The following is a 21,704-nucleotide window of genomic DNA, read 5'->3' on the forward strand; positions in this document are numbered from 1 at the left end:
ACATATTCGGAATACTGCCAGACAACATGTACTCTGTCGAACCCGTATACATGAGAATTGTCAATATATTCAATCAAGAAACCACTTTTATAATGTTTGAGAATTCTATAAAATTGAATTTGATTAGTTTTTAAATGATAGTTACAAGACATGCACTACTGTTTTATAATATATCCAGTACATTAAATAAAGATGAAACGGAAATTTAGAATTGTATATGAAAATTAGCTCTTTCCAAAATCTATAGACCTGTTTGCGGTCAATGGTAATATCCTATAATGCACAACCGTATTTTATATTGATATCAAATTTGATAATGTTTCGGTATCAATAAACATTTGTTAATTCCCATTATCGATTTTATTCACATTATTATCCATAGTAGCTATTATTAATATTGATAAATAACAGAGCAAGTGACCTAAAAATGACAGTGTAATTGACAACTTGTGAGAAGCTCACTAAATGATTCATAGATATAATTACTATTGCTCTGCATTGTTAGTGTGAGTAGGTGGATAAAAACAATGGCAAACAACTTATATAACATCGAATGATTCATAATTAAACTTTGTCTTGAAAAATTAAATCACTCATTGATTGAATTAGTTGAATATTTTTCTCAATTGTATGACAATCAAAATCTTGAAGATTTTGTGTAAGAGTTTGCCTTTTTAATCCTTGTTCAGAACAGAACATATCAAGTTCGGTTCATTCTGTGCTCTATGAGATTTTAGTATTATCCTAATAATTGCTGTGGACGGGGAGCACATGATTCTCGATTCCTATATAATAATATTTATATACGAGAAACTCAGGAATATCTTACAAAATCAAAAGAATAACAGTGGAGAACTAAAGAATAACATGAAGAATAACAGTTGTCAGAGTGTCAAAGTTATTAGTGAAGGCATGTAACTCCAATAATTGAAACTTGAAACCTATGGGAATGGTGTTGAATTTGTGACAATAGGGTAATGAATTCCATACATATTTGCATAACTCTTCCAATAACTCTGATAACTGCAATCTAAAAAACTCATGAAATAAAAATGAATTTGAAGCATGTCAGTATAGCAAATCAGTCTTGCATCTTTTAGAAGTACATTTGTGATGTATCTTAATTTATTTTTCTTATCTTATCTTATCTTAAATCAGTCTTGCATTTTTTAGAAATACATTTGTGATGAGAATTTGTTTCATAAGCGGATTCCCAATATTATGAGATTAAATTGAATGAATAATGATCACTTTTATCAAAGGGCGGAGTTAGGTCTTTGGGTCCTCTCTTCCGCACAACCATTAAAAAGAAAAGAAAGGACGAAAATAATAAGATTAAAAAAGACGATTCAGTACGAGTGTTTTTTATTAGTAGCTTCCTGGTATCCTCATGCTGAGATTGATTGAAATATTGGAAACGAAAAGACAAAAAACACATTTGACCGGTACGCACTGCACTGTGCACTGTGGGAAAGAGGGCAACCTTGGCGCTAGGAGCCCACCTACGGAATATGCAAAACACTGCTAAGACCGCCGCCGCGCCAATATCTCTCCTCTTTCACACGAACATAGAAACTCCGATTTGTTTATCGCCTGTTCATTGAATATTTTAACAAAACCTCGGCCAGCCATTAACAAAAGAACTAATAACCATCATCGATGAACCCAGTCCATTGTATTCACAGGATCAAGTGCATGGCGGCAATTTATTAACCTGTTCCATTCATAAAACCTCTCCAGAGTCTGTGAACGGTAATTAATATGCGGCTAATTGAATATATATTTCCTGAGAATGCACCGGTGAATGGTAGTTTATCGTGAAGGAGATGGTAGTCAATAAGGTATTTTCATTCCGTTTCTGTATACAGGAACTTGATAGACCAGTAGACAGAACTTGATTGGGAAGTTTAATGTGAGTGAGAAACTCATCGGTGCGCTCTCAATCTTTCTCGAGAGAAAATAATAAATAGTCTCATAGATTCATTCAGTAGGTTAATGATGGGTGAATCTTTATTCGATCACTAGAAACTGTTCTGATCAAACCATCAAACTGAAAATATCAATTTTTACTTTCCTTGCCCTATTACCATAGGTAAGGAAAGTATTGCTTTCCGAAAAAAATCAAGGTACCCCAATTTCTAAATTTCTATACGTTTCAAGGTCCCCTGAGTCCAAAAAACTGGTTTTTGGGTATTGGTCTGTGTGTGTGTGTGTGTTTGTGTGTGTGTGTGTGTGTGTGTGTGTATGTGTGTGTGTGTGTGTGTGTGTGTGTGTGTGTGTGTGTGTGTGTGTGTGTGTATGAGTGTATGTAAATAAATAAATAATAAATAAATAAATGTTTATTTCCCAAAAAAACTAAAACTACAACATCAATTACACAAAATATTAGATAAATTACAATATTACATACAATAGTTAGTTACAAAAAATTCTTATAATGTGTCCTCTACTTGTTTAGTTTTTTCTGTGTGGAAATTGACCTACTCCACTATGGCGTACCATGTTCTAGAGTAGGTATTGTTGTTTTTTTTTTTTGCGTCTGTGTACACGATATCTCATCTCCCAATTAACGGAATGACTTGAAATTTGGAACTTAACGTCCTTTCACTATAAGGATCCGACACGAACAATTTCGATCAAATGCAATTCAAGATGGCGGCTAAAATGGCGAAAATGTTGTCAAAAACAGGGTTTTTCGTGATTTTCTCGGAAACGGCTCCAACGATTTTTATCAAATTGATACCTGAAATAGTCATCGATAAGCTCTATCAACTGCCACAAGTCCCATATCTGTAAAAATTTCAGGAGCTCCGCCCCATCAATGCAGATAGATTCCCAATTATCAGGCTTCAGATACAATTGAAACAAAAAAAATCAAGTGGAGTAGATTGAGCATGAAAATCTCTACAATTAATGTTCAGTAGCATTTTCTCCTAAAATTGAAAATAAGCTTTAAATTTGAGAAAATGTGATTATTCAATTGCAAATTATTGTTGATTCTATTAAATCATTCACTATGAAGAGATAGCAGACCTCATGTGTGTCTCCAGCGTTATTGCCCTGTCACCAGCTGGCTCAAATCTTTGAATAGTAGACTTGAGATGCGCGGGAACACTAGCGTCAGGTGATCAATTTTCATAACGGCAAGGAAAGTTGTGTGAGTGCACCACACCAGATTTTTTTATAAAAAGTAACCTAGCATTTCAATTGATTGGGTTGTATCAATATGAATTTAGGGGCTTGAATACAATTAAAAATTTCAGGCCAATTATACCAGTCGATTCATTATAAAGTTTTTGAGTATTGAAGAGTAAGATTATTCCATGATATTGATGATGTATCATGGCTTAATATGATACATCTAAAAATTTCAAAATCGATTTACTATGACAATAGTTCTTTCTCAGATAACCTTGTAATTTATTTCATTTCTCATAACATACTTCCAATTTAATAACATCTTCACTCGATACTATTAATAGTTTATTTCAATTTGACTAGGTCTGAGTATCTCTAAAAAGATTTTTCATAAATTCTCAAGATTCTTCCACAATATTCCAACCACTTTCTCAATTTATTGCAGTATAATTGGTAGCTTGTTTTGAAAACATGACTATTTTTGTTTCCAAGATATGTTGTTCAATCTTGTATGTATATCTAATGTTTTGAAGCTATCCTTATTGATAATTTTTCTCCCTTCAGAGATGCCACTCTCCCAACATATACCATTCAACAATCGTCAGTAATAACTCGAATCACCCACACACACAATCAACCGACTGCCATCAGATGATTGGAGCGAACTTGGACCATTAAACCGTGTACCAAATACAGCCGGCTGATTTGATTTGAATGTGACATGGAGGGAAGGAAGAGAGGTTGTCCCGCCAGTCCAGCAGGCAGCGGCTCCCTTTAATCCGGCGGCCAGGTTTACGGATTCGGATTACGGCATTTATTAACGAAATTTATTCGAGCATTGTTCGCACAGCGCATGCGCAGTCAACAACAATAGTTTCAGGGTCAGGGTCCTTGGACTGCAATTCAACTGTCGACCGGCTGAAGTCTGTCCGTCTTCTGTCCATCACTGCAACTCACCATCACCATCACCAACCTCGAGGAGCCATGAATATGTAGCGACTGGACACAACTTCTCCGCTTTCTTGTGCCGCTTTATTTATCCTTTATCTATTCTTTATTTATCCTTGACTCACCTATAATCTAGTACTTCATCCCTGCACCGACAAACATCGGCCGATCTTCAATTCTCTACTTCGGCCTCTTTCATTGAGCTTTTCTATGATTTTGCATTTCCTGTTTGTATTCCGAATGGTGAGTTGACTTTCAAACCCAACTCGTCCATAGATTGTATCAGATTGTTGATTTGTTTTCCATATGAGTTGTTTTTTTTGTTTTTTTTTTATCATCCTCAGTTTTTACATTTCATATTCGTTGCCAATTTACACTCTTATTCCTTCACGAGTTCTGTAGCTCATATGAGAATATTCATCTTCTTATTCATTACTCATTTTCAAATATACATGTATCATTGAAGAGGAAAATGAATAAATAAATATCTTTCTCTCCTTCTCCTATCACCTAAACAAGATTGCTACAACTTTTAATAGATATATATAGAAGATCGCTAATGGGCTGGAATATCGACCTGGCCGTTTTGTTCGTACCCTCAGATGTATTAACTATTAAATAGCAAATATTACAAAGAAGGTTCATTGGTCTAACGTACCCTCAGATGTATTAATAAATAACAAAACAAGAAGGCTCATTGATCTAACGTATTTCCATGGATATTCTAATGCAGATTATTATCATCGGGGATGTGAAATGAGAATTCGAAGGAATCTTGTACGTAAATGTGCGTACAGATTTACGCGCCGCGAACATGAGCAATTCACTTTTAATCAGCTGACTATATCTGTATTTTTACAGAAACGGTATAAGATATAGATATAAAAAGCTTGGCATCAGCTTATTAAAAGTGAATTGCTCATGTTCGCGGCGCGTAAATCTGTACGCACCTTTACGTACAAGATTCCTTCGAATTCTCATTTCACATCCCCGATGATAAATAATCTGCATTAGAATATACATGGATATTTCCTCCAAGTACTCAAGTACAAATAAAATTCCTCGAAGTACTTAATCTGTATATCCGATAATAATTCCTTATATTAGAATACTCTCTAATAATAATTCCCGATGATTAGAATGCATATCCATAAATATTCTCTAATAATATTTCGGAAATATTCTCAGAATGTTCTCTGATAATAGAATATAAGAATAGTCATGATACGTAGAATGTTCCCTGATAATAATTACCGATTAGAATACATATCCATAAATATTTTCTCATAATATTTCGAAAATATTCTCAGAATATCCTCTGATAATAGAATATTAGAATGGTCAAGATACGTAGAATATTCCTTGATAATAATTCCCGATGATTAGAATGCATAACCATAAATATTTTCTCCGGTGATCTAGCAGCATTTCTCGGGTCCAGGAATTGCAGAAACGGAATTAGCAGCAGCAAAGGGTGCCCATCACGTACTGCAAATACGTCTCCGACGCTCAGTAGATTAAGATTTCTTCCTGAGGAGGGTGAGGATGGGGAAGGTCAGGGGGTTTAATTATTGAGGCCAAGATGGTGGTAGTGAGGAGTTGGTGTTGATTTATGGGGGCCGTTATGAAACGCGTAAACAACACATGGCAGTCGCCCCTTCAGCCCAAACCCCCCTTTATCCCCAAAACCCTTCCTTCATTCATCTCCTTTCTTCCTTGATTCTCGCTCCATCTCCCTCTAGCTCCTTCACTCATTCTCATTTCATCTCCCTCTATCTCCTCCATATAATCATTCCATCTCCCTATATCACCTCTCCCCCATCATCATTCCATCTCCATCTCTCTAACTCCTTTGAAATATTCTCCCTCCATCTCACGCCTCCCTTTATCGGTGTTCTCATTCCGCGCTATTAATTTCTCACGTTTGGCTTCACTCCTTATTTCCCTTTTCTTGACACCCACCCTCTCATTACGGCCTGTGTACTTTGCAGATGATATCAGTCTTCACGCCTCCGTTCCATTGGCATAAAACTGCTGTTGACGAATTCCTCGGTTCAAGAAACGAGTGGCGCAATTGAGAAGGCCTCAAGGAGCTACAGGTTTCATGTTGGCTTTCCAGATTAGCAATAAAGTCTTTGATATTATAACTTGATGTACTTGAGAGATTTATTGCTTCATTTATTAGTAGCAAGTACAAACAATACTGATTGGTCATTCTGATTGATTATTAGGTACTGATTGTTCAGTACGAACAAGATTGGTTATTCTATAGTAATTGACAGTAGAACTATTAGTCGATTTTAGATTCTCAATAATCAGGCTTCAGATACAATTTAAACAACAAATTTTATGTGGAAAATATAGAGCATGAAAATCTCTACAATTAATGTCTTTTAACATTTTCACCAAAAATTGAAAATAAGCTCGAAATTCGAGAAAATGTGATTATTAAATTGCAAACTGTTGGCAAGTGTTTGTTCTACTAAATCATTCACTACGAAGAGATAGCAGACCTTGTGTGTCTTCAGCGTTATTGTCCTATCACCAGCTGTCTCATATCTTTGAATAGTAGACTTGAGATGCGCGAGAACACTAGCGTCAGAGGATCAATTTTCATAACGGCAAGGAAAGTTGTGTGAGTGCGCCACACCAGATTTTCAATGTTTAGTGTCAAAGAAAGTTACGTTATGCTCTATAGGAATAGATATACTGTAATAAGAGGATATATAAATTGATCTATTGTGGAAAAAGTGATACCTTCTCCCAAATTACTTTTATATTGTCTTAATAATCAAGTTATTGAAAGCTATTTTATTTGAAAATTTGTTTGTTCTACTTGAACATCCATTCTCTTCATAATGAGACAACTATAATTATGCATTGAGAGAGTTTTCCACATTTGGGAAGAAGGATTTATCTATCCATATACTAATTATTCCCCATATACTAGTCATTAACCACTGAACGCTATGAAAATAGATTAAGAACATTTTCAACCAGGAATCAAATAAATAATAAACTAATACATAACATAAAACAACTGAATAATAATATTTCCTTATTAAAAGTAAATTTGTGTGGCTTTTGATGGTGGGGAGTCCATTGCGGACAATTTCCTTGATATTGGTGCATTGACAATAATTATTCCATCTATTCTATTTGTCGGACAGACTTATGTCAATGAAAGCCTCTATCATAAGAATTCTAGTGGCGGGGAGTACGAGCGTCCATTCATTCATTGGCCCGGCGTCATTCATCCTTCAACATCTTTCAGTCAAGATTCTCAAGAATGCAAGAAGCTTGCCGCCAACCGGTCTGTGCAAATAAACGAGCAAGCGAATCGCTCCTATTAAAATTGTCGACTCTAAAAATTCTGTCCTGAAGAAATCGCTACTCCTTCAGTCGTCCAGATCGTATTTGTTTTTTCTGAAGGCTCGAAGCCGTGTGCTTGCGTACCCTGATCCTTCAACATTATAATTTATGTGGACTTAATTACGGAAATGGAATGAGGTTTGGAGTTGTCCGTGTAATATTGTCCAGGAGACTCGGAAAAAGTTGAGTTGGAACAGAAAATCACTTTTTCATCAAATCTCAGCGTATTCTCGTTTCACAGTTGAGCAACACGCGTTCAAAACTATTTTTTAAGAATTTGAAAAAGATAATGATGATTGTCATACATGCGACTTACACTGTAATCGAGGCGAGGGCACGAGTCCATCATTCATGTTCTTTACAGCATTTTTCTATGACTTTTCAAGTTTTTCTTCGTGCTCAATCTGTTGGGATTTCTTAGCTGCTGTAGTCATTAAAGCATACTCTACCATAGTAGAAAGGCTGGTGATTAGTAATGGAGCAGAGACTAGTTAGTAGTGGTCAACGAGTTTTTAAATGTGATTCTCGTTTCTTTCGTTTCAATAAATATTTCCACGATTTCAATATATTTCACACCATAATAATTATCACACACTTAGGCCCGGTTGCACAAAAGCCGGTTAAATTTTAACAGTGAATAATTTCACGAGAACCAATCAAAGAAGGCCTTTTTGATGAGATGGCTTCTCTGATTGGTTCTCGTGTAATCACGATTAAAATTTAATCGGCTTTTGTGCAACTGGTACTTAGAATGTAAATTCTCTATGATCATTGTTTGAGTGTTCTATTGCTCTTATATTCCATTGCAGTCTACTCCCAATATTCCAAAAGCATTCTACAACCTGATGGAATCAGCTCCTTGATTGGTAATGCAATTACTGTAGATCCAATCAAACATAGATGCTTTTTTACTTTTCGACCAAAAGGCTAATTAGCTAGGTTGTCAGTTGTTGATTGAATCAATCTGATTGTCTGATTGAGAGCACCCTAATTAGCGTGACGTCATGGATGCTGATTTTCGTGTGTTATCCATAATGATTTGTTTTGAACTCCAGTTCATCGTAAATTTACCAATAAATGGAACTCAATTCGAATCTCACCTAGAGAACATACTTGTGAAGAAAACAGTGATTGATATGCATGTGAATGAAAGTTTGATCGTTTGTGTTTGTTATCCATGAGAAATCTCATGTTGAATTTCAAAAAATTTCTTTCGATTTAGTTGGAAATTCCAATCAACTGGATTTTTACATTCCACTCTCGCAATAACAAGGTCTTTTCACACATCGACAATTTCAGATCGACATCAAGATTTTTGTCCAATACATCTTGACTAATGTCTGGATTAATTATTCATCTATTTGAACCACAGATCTCACCTTAGTCCACAGATCTCATTGGTCTATGATTTGAACGTTCAAGCTTTCTTGTACAAAGTAGGCCTTCCAGAACGTCTCCACACTAAAGAATCTTACTTGAATTGAAAATATTTTAGGCCCACTTTTTTGTAACTTTAAAAGTCATACCTATTCACCTCAACATACAATAATTTATTAGCATTGTATATGAAATATCATACAATAAAAGATTAACTCATTATAACCTGCATTTTTTACTTAATGTTTCTAAAGATTTTGCATTATCAGTCATTATTTCAAGTCATACCAGAGAGCCAATGTGTTCTGCGTCTCTTTAACAATATTTATTTATGAAAAAAATTGGTAGTTTATGAGCCCAAGGAATGAACAGAACTCTTGCACAACTTTTTTCATTCTAGAACTCATCAATGTAAAAATTGGTATTCCGACCTTTGGAGAGCCTCCAAGACCGAACAAATTTGGAGAACCTCCGAGACTTTTGGAAAGCTTGACATGAGTTACATGACAAAGAAAAAATAAATAAAATCGTTTCATATAAGCAAAATACCGTAAATATAATAGCGTATAATATAGTGTAACGATAGCGTTATAGTGTCAATACTAAATAACCAATTTTGTATTTGAACAGTTTATCTGTGAGTTAACCGGAAAATAGTATGTTAGAATCCAAAGTCTATTGATAAATGAATGTGGTATAGGATTTTAATATAAATCCACCAAAACATAAAAATTTCAGCACATTATCTAGAAGCTTCCTATTCAGTTTTTCATTATATATCCTCATCTGTTGTCATGTTCCAAAACTACCTGATACAACTTGGTAACAACAGAATTCCCTCTGGTGCTTCTCAGTGATCGTGTCCTGATCATTTCACATTGTAGCTCTGATCTGAACGCTTCTGCCGTGGCGTGAGCAAGGCCTCTCCAAGCGTGACATCGTGTCTTGAGGATCACGTCAATTCACTTGTCGATTGTCGGTCAGTTGTGATCGTGGAAAGAAGCATCTTCCTCCTCTCCTCTTCCAACAACACCTCCTCTCCCTCGTTCTTCTGCATCTCTTTCTCTACCTCCTTCTCCACCACCTCCTCCTCCTCCTCCTCCTCCTCCTCCTCCTCCTCCTCCTCCTCAGTCACCTTGACCACCTCTTCATCCATCATCACCTCTTCAGTTGCCGGCAAACAAAATGTTTCGCACCTCTTGGATTATCATTAGGTGGGTTCTGGGTTCCTCTGTCATTCTTCTGCCGCAGCATTTCGTCGAAATCATTATTTAAGGAGTGCGACGGTCGTCGAATCGTCGTTCCCACAGCAATCTCCCAATTGTTGCGACCGTTATCTCTCTGCAAATTGTGTCTAGTTTTGGCGGACGAAGCTTTTTGTTCGGTTTAAATCTACACGAAACATCAACTAACTTGTGATTAAGGAAGAATAAGCATGTTAAGAAATCATCGTATTATTAGATAGAACACATTTCCAATGGGGAAGTACGTATTCAGCATATTTATGATGACTTATTCATCAATTTATTTTCATTTATCGACGGGTGAAGCTTTTTGCTCGGTTTGAATCTACACGAAACATCAACTAACTTGTGATCATCGATTTCTAAGAAGCATGTTAAGAAATCATTGTATTAAATGATAGAAAATGCGAAAGTATGTATTTAGCATATTAATAATCACTATTTTTTTTTTATTTATCGACTTGTCAGAGTTCGAATTGAATGAATAAAACATTGATGTTGTCAATACCACTATATTTGTTCAAAAATAATTTCAGTTCAGCTGCATGTGGCAGGTGTAGTCATGAAGCCTGATTCTGTAATTTGAATCATTCTAGAACAAATATAAGGGTATTGACAACGCTAATGTCTTTATCTCAATTATGGAGAAATACCGCAACATCTCTTCCCATACAATCAAATTGTCAACATTTTGCCCATTCCCAAGTTCACGTCAAACTCAATTAAATGCGTCAATAACAAAAGGCTGTTTCAATATCATAAATTTAATAATGAAATATTGTAGTAAACTGACAAAAAGTTACCAGAATCTGTCAAATGCTTGATGTTTATGGCCAATGTAAACTGGTCAACAGTTTACGACTAATAACTCAGGGTGAATTCGAGCTGGAGTGTTGGGATAAATGTCACATCGAACCCCTATGATGGCTGTTATACTACCCTTTATGGCCATTCAACACATCTGTTGCCTGTGGATCGGCCACAGAAGCCCCTAATTACTGTTTAGATAACTACTCATGTCTGTGGTGTTGCGATTGGACACTCTATTGGCTGAATCACTCACACATATGACTCCCATACAACAAATAAGCATACTGGAACGCTCACTCTACTCTAAAGAGCTACTCAAATTATTGAAATGATTGTTGAAACTAGTTGTGATATAATGAAAAAGGGCACTTGATAAGTTTTATCTCACTTCAATACTAAAATGCGCATGGTTTTTCTATGATTACACGCTGCAATAAGATTGATGATATGGAATAAGGGCCAAGCCATATGAAGCGTTTTCTCAAACCTTTTCAGACGGCGTTTCCAGAGTCGGCAAGGCAGGAAGCTCTCCGATTGGCTGATTCCCGTACACCAACCAATCAGCTGATAATCAGCCAAACGGAGAGCGTCCTGCCTTGCCGACTCTGGAAACGCTGTCTGTTAAGGTTTGAGAAAACGCTTTATATGGCTTGGCCCTTATTCTATTATATCAACCCTAGTCTTTAAAAATGCCGTTTGAAAACGTCTGAAAACGCTATATATGGCTTGGCCCTAAATCTGCGTTTACACCAAAGTTACTAACAAAATGTTTATTTCTCCGTCCTTATAGATTCTATTAGATTGAACATAACTTATCATACACATGATGAACATATGTGTTTGTAAAGTTCCGTTCAATCTAATAGAATCTATAAGGACGGAAAAATAAACATTTTGTTAACAAATTTGGTGTAAACGCAGCTTTATTCTTTATTCTACAACAATTTGGAAAATTGGAATCAAATAGAAAGGAGAAAGCATCATAGTTCATAGTTATAAAAGCAGTTTAGACTAAGCTATGATAATATTTTTGAGGGAATGTACTCAACCATCATGAAATAGTATACTAAGAAAAATAATTATCATACAATTCAATTTAAGCAATCAAATAGTTGATGCAAGTTAAAAGTTGATACGAAACTCCATAAATGTGAGGTCATTTTTTCAACACATCATAATTTTGCAACAGTTTTTTGTATCTACAAGTTAATTATTAAGTTAATGATTAAATTTTCGAAGCCAAATATTCTATTTGAATGATCTGAGAGATCTCTGAATAACATCGATATTATCAAAATGTACAATGTCGTGGTTTATGGCTTGAACCATTTATCCAATGTTATATGGTTTAATTTATTTTACAGCTTACAACAACAGAGATAAAGATATCGCAGTGATTTCAAGAACCTTTCGAAGTGATAATCGATTGAGATAAGGTCGTTCGTCTGCACATGAGATCCACCTTGAAAAGGCAGGTCTGGAGAGGTGACAAAAAACACTGAATCGACTTACAACAAGACGGAATCAAAGTGTGCCAGAAGAAACGAATGGTGAAGGAGTGTGAAAGGGTGGGTGAGAGAGAAAGAAGAAGCAGAAGGAAAATGATATGATGATGAGGTGAAGATGAAGGAGCAGGAGGATGAAGAGGAGGAGAAGAAGAAGTGAAGGATGAGAAGGAAGAAGAAGAGGTGCTATCTGGGGAGGGGAAGGGAGATAAGATGGAGGAAGAAGAGAAGGGGGGAATGAGTTGCAGGAGGAGTAGGAGAATGAGGGAAAGGATGAGGAGCAGGAGAAGGAGTAGAATGTGAAGAAAAAGGAGGAGGAGAGGAAGGAGAAAGATGGGAAGAACGATCAGAAGGAGGAGAAGGGTAAAAGGAGTAAATGGGGGAGGAGAAGGATTTGGACAATGAGAATGAGGTGAAAGAGGAGGAGGAGGAGTAGGAGGAGCAGGAGGAGGAGGAGGAGGAGGAGGAGGAGGCTGAGGAGTAGGAGAATGAGAAGGAGAAGAATGAGGAGGAGAAGGAGGAGGAAGAGGAGTAGGTGGACGAGGAGGAGAAGTAGTAAAGGGAGCATAAGGAGAAGGAGGAGAAGAAGGATGATGAAGAGAAGATGGAGGGGGAGAAGGAGGAGGAAGAGGACTAGGAGGAGGATGAGGAGAAGTATGAAAAGAGGAAGAAGAATGTTGTGAAGAAGAAGTAGGTGGAGGAGGAGGAGGAGGAGGAGGAGGAGGAGGAGGAGGAGGAGGAGGAGGAGGAGGAGGAGGAGGAGGAGGAGGAGGAGGAGGAGGTGGAGGAGGAGGAGGAGTTGGAGGAGGAGGTGGAGGAGGAAGAGTTGGAAGAGAGAAAAAAGAAGCTGCCCGCTAGTCATTTCTCATAGCCGGAGGCTCATGAATTACAAATCACATCGCTCATTTACTGACCGGCAGACAAAGCACGCTATTTTTTAGATTTTTTGTCAAGCGCCGTTCCAAGCTACTTGGACTTGGGTCCTCTGTATCTGTGGCTTTGGCTTCAGCTATAGGAGGTCGGAGTTCCTGCTCACTGTTTGTATGCGAGGGATACCTCAGGTGTTAATTTCCAAAATTGTTTCCAGAAGAAGCAAGACTAGAAACTAGGTACAATTTCCTCAACGTTGTGGTTCTCGAGAACTCGTGATTGAGCTCCATTAATATAATATTATAATCAAATCCTGCTCAACACTCTCACCCGGACAACACAGTAATAATAGACAGTAGAGGACAGTAATTGACTTAGGGTAACAAGGAATCAGCTTGAAACTTGGATCATGAACCACCTTTACAATGAGATATCTTCGTGTTTCGGATGGTCACGTTAAGCTGTCGGTCCCGGCTGCCTAAAAAGCAGTCGTTAGGTCATGTCAGAGGCCCTGAAATTGATCAGCTGCGACCTGAAAACTCTGACACCAGACCTGAGCCAGCCAGGTCACTCGATATTATTATTATTTTTTTATTATTATCAAATAATATCAGTATTGAATATACGATACTCATTTTTTCGATATGAATACATAAACTATGTGACTGCTAAACTAGAAACTTTTACATGTATTTAGTGTATTATTACCCTTTTTCACATCTTCTTCCACTTTTGTTGTCTTTATTTCTCCTCTCCCTTTCTTCAGTATCATCTACATCTTCACATTCACTATCTTCAAAACTCATTTCTCTTCAATTCTTACTTTCCTCTTCTTCCTGGATAGCACTTTTCTTCTTATTTTTATAAATCAATGATATATTTGACATTTAATACTGTTTTTGTTGGGATAAACACTAGAATATTGTCTAAATAATATCACGAATTCCTGATAGTTACATAAATGTTTCAACACAAAATAGTATGATGTCATCTTCAGACTGACTTTTAAATATAAATTCGTGATAATATTATAAATGTTGAACTCCTCCTCAGTCTGTATTCTCATTCTACATCATCCTAAATTGCTTCCTGATTAGCAACTCATTGAATTATTAGCAACTTAACATGATTTTCGATACTATTCTAAGTTTTCGTCAATAATAACAAATAAGATAACCCCACAAGTGTGAACGAAAATAGTTGAATATTCCAACCATATAGGGTGGTCACAAGCTAGACGTAAAACAGGTACAAAGCTGAGGGGTGAGTGTACTCGAGCTACATGAAGATTCACTACAAACCTTCAGCATCACCAATAAACAACATCAATGGTCCCCACTCAACCAATGCTGTCTGAATTGCATCTCACTGTAGCATCGATGAATCACGTTGTACGCGAAAAATAATTGCGCATACCTTACAAAAGGTGCCTTCCACCACCTATAAATAGAGTTGGTTTATAGACCGGAGGGACAACCGATTTACACATCAAAGTTGTCGGACGAATCCCGGCCGACGGTTGTCAGTCACCGGAGGATGGACAACTTTGCCCGCTTATCCGACAATGCTTCGGATTATCGCGCTGCTGGTCACCCTCTACTCGGATAGGACACCGGTAATGAGAAGTCTCAGCTCAACTATTGTTGTTGTTACTATACAGTTTGCTATTCCTTTCTACTAGTTGGTTCATCCTTTCTATGCAGTTGGTTAATGCTGTTATGGCCATCCAATTACAATTTCAAATTTATCGCCTACACTTGCTGCTGCTGCTATGAAGTACTGAGGAGCTAGTTGGCTCGTCGGTATCTTGTCAGTAACCCTTCAAGCTATCTCTTTCACCCTCCGTGTGATGAACGAAACTTGTTCACATTCTTGGATAGTTTACAAAATGTATCAAAAACTAGTTACGGCGATATTAATAAATTGAGATTGATAAAATCGTGGGTAAAACAAAACTATTATTTTAAAATTAAGAACTGAGTTGGCTGAATCACCAATTTGGCAATATTAATTATTTATTATTGTGTAAGAATTATTAAAACTCAACATTTATTATATTATTTTTATGTACACTCATATTTTGTTTATCAAGTACTTGGATTATTGATGAAATTCCACATCAAAAGATTATCATCCATCAACAGAATTGTATCATTTGTACTGCTGTTATTAGATTAAAAAATGTATTTCTTATTTTTAGAACTCGTGGCTGGAGCTCAAAGCTTCTTTTTCCAGTCACGCCAAAAATTATTGTATTTCAATAATTATTTTCATTTCTAAAAAAATATTTATTGTATTTGGCAATAAATTTATTATATGCACTTAGTTTGTTTCTTGGCCACATTATAGTATATTTCGAAACTAGAGCAGAAAATGAGATTTTTCCGGCTCTAAATCGGTTTTCAAGTCCGAGGCCGTAGGCTGAGGACTAGAAAAGATTGAGAGCCGGAAAAAACATTTTTGCCGGTGGTGCGAACGCTATTTTTCACCACACACAGAAATAAACAATATATATATGAGAGTAGTTGTTTACTAAGCACTTCCGAAAGCAGAAGTGGAAGGTGATAGCTCTAGCAAATCTGAGATAATCTGAATAACAGGAAATTGTCCAAGTATTTTTATTTTTTATTCTGATTTGTCTAAATAACCTAAAAGATGATGTTCAATTATGTGGGAGGTTGAGTTTATACTTTTTTATTCTTTCAAATGACAATAAGATGATATTATTATAAATGTTTTAATTATTGAATAATGAACACAAATAATGAAAAGTTTTTTGATCAGCTGTTTTTTGATCACCTTTCTTAGTTCCATGTTAGCGGCTGGAAAGGGTAAGTTACTCTTTCCGGCCTAGGCCGGAAAGAAACCTGTTCTGACGTCAGAGTCGTCTGCAAACAATGTCTTTCAGATCTACGTAGGGACTGGAAAACAGCTGCTTTCTGTGCAGTGTGGCGAAAACTAAATATCTATATCTGTGAATATCTTATTCTCAACTTCAAGTTTGTCTTACCTTTGGGCTATTAAAAACCGACAATCTCTGATATTATATACTTCAATAATTGAGACAACGATTCATAAGCAAGCTCTGATGAATAAGGACTATTACAGCAATTCAAAGTTGATTACCGGCAATATAATGAATAGTTGATAATGATAGGGGAATCGTTATTTTATTGAGATAATATAATCTTATTAAGATAAAAATTATTCAATCATAGATATAACAATACATTCCTAATTCAATTTTCAATTTGAATCTGTGTGCAGTATGTGTCACCCATGTAACGTTGAGTTCAAAAATACTATTGATGTTGAAGGAGCACTTACTTAATGGCATCCAGTGCGATCGTTTCGACCTAGTATGGGGTACTTTCCAATCAAACTTTGATAAATACTGGCTCTTAGAATAGCCTACTGGCAACAAGAGTGGCATGCAAGGCAAATCAATCTTGCCCCATGTATCACCCAAAAGCCACCAGGTTTTGATTTGCCACGCAAACTGTGTTCGGCTCTTAACAGGATCCGAACTCAGCATGGAAGATGTGCCTATGCGTTGCACAAGTGGGGAAAGGCTCCAACGCCTTTTTGTGAGTGTGGCGCTGTGCAAACCATAAGACACATTGTAGAAGAGTGCACAAGAGGGCAGGCTGGATGACTTCCTGGTAGCTACGCCAGATGCAGTGGCATATTTTAATCGACTGGATGTATGTTTATAACTTTTTAAAATTTATTTTTATTTGTATTCCACTTTTTTTAAACTTGTGAATAAGATGACTTCATTGTTTATACGAGTATGTGTGACTTGTGTTAGATAACATAAAGATTTGTGTCTTGCGCCATGAAGAAATTCAATCAAATGTTTATCAGGTTCGAAAATTGAATCCCATATCATGATAATAATTTTTATTTTAAGAATGGAGAATAAATTACAGTGGCTGAAAATATAACTGACAATTCTAATTTCACATTTTGAAGTAACTATTTTAAAGCAAGCAATTATTGGTCTGGGATGAATAATCAAATTGTTTTGATTAAAACAAAATCTGAATAATCAATGCAATATAAAATCTTACATAAATATATTGAGAGTAACTTGTATGTGAAGTAGCTTATCAGCAAAGCAGAGGGAGCTAAAAGTGAAGCACTGTACAATCCACAAGTAAACAGCAGTAGGGTTATTAAGATGATTGGATTGAACGAGTAGCTCGTTTAAAGTGACAAGCCCGTCGGCGTCTATCAATTTCAAGCAGCAAATCGAATCTCCGCCCCCGGGGGCGGCTGAGAGGCGGTACGCCGATATTTCATTCATAACGCCAGCTCAAAACCTTATGTTTAATCTGGAGACAGCGGAGAAGACGGCCTGAGTGTAGATAAGCATAAACAATGTCCCGGGCTACAAATTGACTAGTCAGTCAATCAGTCAGTCGTCTGGGGGTTGCCGAGAGGGTGAATATTAATCCGAGGCAATGTTGACGATGGCAAAAGAGAAGAAGGATCAAGGAAGTAGAAGGAGACTATGAAGGGACACGAAGTGAGAGATTCATTCGTCTTTGATACTCGAAAAGGGAAAGTCGATTCTCTTCTTCCAGTCAACAATATTGTGTACAAAGCTTAAAACTGGGGTGAAAACTCTTCAACTTCATTCCACTAATAACTTTATCCGACCTAGATCCTTATAACAGCAATGAGCTGAATGGTTAATGGGATTTGTTTGCTCTTAATCAAGTACCTCGAGAAAGACTGTTTTGATTCAATTGTAAATTGTTTTTTAAACAAAAAAGACTAGCTTTTTTAAATGGGTAACTATCACAATATCACCTCCACAACAACTCAGAAAGTGAAATTTTTCTGGCATCAAGAAAGGAATCTTTGCTTCACAACTTCTGGGCGATTTACTGTTTCATCTTTTCCAGCATGTAATACTCTTTTTCATACCGTGAATTTGTTTGCTATATGAAATTAATAGCCCGATAAGCGATCGTCAACACTGATGATTTTTTTACAAACGCAATGATAGATTGATAATATTGTTTGACTGATAATCAGGCATTAGCCCATGTATGAAGAAGGCTCCTCCTTCTTCATACTGATCGTATATTTTGAAGCACATTGTTGTGGACGATTCAATTCCAATCCTACAACAAACATGACTGTTCGTTCCGATAAATATTCGGATTTACATCTCACAACATTGTTACTCACAGAAATGTTCGGATTCTGTTAAATTCTGACCAACAAGCCAAACCATTTTCTGTGCACGGTTGAGGAGCTGAAATCCAGTCCAGATCCAGGTGCAAAGTTCTTGTAGCATGGAGCATTATAGAGCAAGAGAGGCCCGGAAGAAATTTACCGGTTTTCCTTAAAAGGCGATTTCTTTTCTCTGAATTCATCTTGATCAGACATCATCATCCCTCTCAACAAAGTGACATTCACATCAACGCAATAATAGTCCCACTCTTGTTCAGCTAGTCTACTATAATCATGAACGTGTTTCACCGTTAACTGTAAATACTGTATATTGGAGGGAGACTAGCTACTGTTCATGTTGACATGAGAACGATATTCGACAAATAATAGTTTGTTTATTCTTTATTCATTTTTACACATTTAAATTTTCATATTTTTTTACAGATTAGAGCTTATACAGATTCTGATTCCTTGATGATTAGATTGATGCAAGATTTGATGATATTTGAAGAGGGAATTATCGATCTTGAACTTCATGATTCAATTCATGAATGATATCGAGTACAAGTATCTTTATTTTGGTCCTTCAAAATTATTTCTTTAATATGTAAATATTCCCTATTTTAGTGATAATAATGTGAAATATTTCTACCATGCTTGGTTTTGAAGCATCTAAATTTAAAAATCTACTTTGTGGAAATAATTAAGGACTGAAAGTTTTGTGAAGTGAACAACAACAAAACTTAACCTATTTTGGTCTAGGCCTATATGTAATCTTATCTAAATTTAGGAGAGGAGTAGCACAAGTTCACCTCATTTTTTCTCTCCCTATCATTTTAATGATTGTATGAATCAATAAAAAAAGTATGGGTGATTCTGCGAAAATATGAGATTCTATGAGAATGTGGATCAATGAAAGAATCAATGGAGATCTATGAATAATATCATAATATTGAAGAAATAATGGTATCGAACTCCTATCAATCTCCCTCAACGATTATCTCTAAATATGATTCACAACATGTTGTAGTAGCATCAGGTTGAATGTCCACCACAAGTAATGCATAGATACAATATCATTCAAATACCTCGCTCACAAATTGAAAGACTGATATGACGAATGAATATAATCGATATAATTCAACACCTGAACACTCATAACACTTTCGATAACAGATCTCTTCTGAGGAAAAAGTTTTGATCGAACATTGAGTACGGAAACCTAGCCCATGGGCATTGTGAATGTATTCGATCAGACGTGTCTCTGCTCAATCTTCAGGGCTGTTCGTTCTTTTTCATTAGTGCCTAAGACAAGTAGGCAACGGTGGGAGTCCCAGTCAAATGTTGACCATTTTTCTTCCGCAAGGAAAGCGCTCTCTCACTGTTGAGTCAACCCCTAGTGGCGACCAGTCACTCACTCTCTCTTTCTCTCAATCTCTCTGTCACTCTCTACGTTCCAACTTCCCCACACTCTATTTTCTTTTTTTTCATCTGTTTCTCGTCTTCTATTGCTTTTTTACAGATTGATGGTTGTTCGTGCGCCGCTCATTCACTTTGTTTTTTTTTGCACGAACGTTTGTTCAGTCGCTTAGAATCAATTCGCTCGTTTCGCTATGCAAATTGCATTGCCGCTGTGTTTGTCTCTTTCGAGGAAAAAACGCCGTGAGAGACAATTGGAAAAAATCGCATTCTGGAACTAATCACCGCGATCTTTCACACGGGCCAATCAGATTCCCGAATTGGATCTGGACGAATCAAATGAATGTTGTCGGTGCCTATGGAATTGAGAGAATTGTTCAAACCCGTGAAATCTTATCAATTCTCCATCCTTCCTTGGTAAAGGAATACTTCACTTTCGATGTAATGGATTATTTGGCGCCCACATTGGATCTCAACAAATAAATGAATATCCCAATCAAATAATTAAACAATACATCAATTTCTTACATACCAATATACCAAGTCTGATTCTTCAATTTTGAAAATAATTTCCAAATACTCTCACATAAATCCTCGTTATAGAATGTGGAAATTGGTTCGATTTGAAATTTTCAGGATTGGAAGCACGTGTTGAAATTTGAAATGAAGATTTCTATAAATCTCTGAATAATAAGGATTCACTTTACCTGTCAGACCAGCAGAGTGCTTCTTCTCGATATCTGAAACAAAACAAAAATTTTCTGTGAACTGACTTGAAATTGACTGTCAATTACCAGACAAACAGATTAAGTAGTCATTGACATTCTCCCCACTTTGTACTCTACCCTATATTTTATTATTGTTAGTAGCCTACTAAATAGAGGGAATCTCTTGTTATGATAATACTGTTGGGACTTTTCATCATCATCGTATATTGAATAATTGAAGAATTCAAAGCTGCTGACATTCTAAGACATCGATGGGAATTATTTCTGACCAAGAGATTCATAACGTTTTTGCTAATTTCATAAAATTCGTTACTTCTTGATCACTTTCGACAACCAAGCAGCCAGAAAAGTACACAAAATATGTGATAAAACTGCAGTATAGCTACTTCATATTAATGACAGACACGCTTTATTTCAGTTATAGTCTTTCTAATAGCATTGAACTTATTAACTATAATAAGCAACATTGTGTAGTCGTTTTGTTCTATTGCAAGAAATCTATCTTCCAAAAGCCAGATTTGAAGGGTTCACCTAGAAACAACTATTCAATAATGGCTGCTTATATTATAGTAATGGATGTATACAAATGATACAGTTATTGTCTATACAGTTATAGTGATGGATTACACAGGAAAAAAATTACATAGAATTTTGAGAGATTTGGAATTTCCAAAAGAAATACAATCAGTGCAAAAGAAGGCAACATGTTCTTGCCTTTCAATACAAGTACATGCATCTATTTAATTTGTAATACTTCATTTCAAACAGTATTGTAGGATTCTCTTCCCACACCACCAAATACAATCACCAAACAATAATAATTATGAATATCATCGTATACATAGAATCTTGATAGATAAATATCACACCAACTAACATCACTAAACTTTATAAATTTACTTCTATAACAAATATACATACTACACAGTATGTACTCTGTGATCGTTGTTACACTGTATACAACTTTTCAAGCATAGCCAAGAAAAAGTTGCGAATTTTCGATAATTCCATGAAAGCCACCTGTTTGCCGGAATCGTGTCTACAAGGATGATATAGTAATAACTCGACGGAGCAATAAATATTGGAAGCGTCGCGACCAATAAAGA

At 36.2% G+C, this 21,704-nt stretch overlaps 1 protein-coding gene across 2 annotated transcripts in view; it reads right to left on the minus strand.

The window, feature by feature from the left end:
- Positions 1-21,704, minus strand: part of LOC111056776 (protein trachealess) — a 293,770-nt gene that overhangs the window by 183,863 nt on the left and 88,203 nt on the right. For both annotated transcript variants that reach the window (XM_039432905.1, XM_039432904.1), the window contains exon 2: positions 20,578-20,610. In XM_039432905.1, the coding sequence (XP_039288839.1) occupies positions 20,578-20,610 (33 nt within the window). The remainder of the gene's footprint in view (positions 1-20,577; positions 20,611-21,704) is intronic.

Source organism: Nilaparvata lugens, chromosome 7, assembly GCF_014356525.2.
Source record: "Nilaparvata lugens isolate BPH chromosome 7, ASM1435652v1, whole genome shotgun sequence".
NCBI classification, from domain to species: Eukaryota; Metazoa; Arthropoda; class Insecta; order Hemiptera; family Delphacidae; genus Nilaparvata; species Nilaparvata lugens.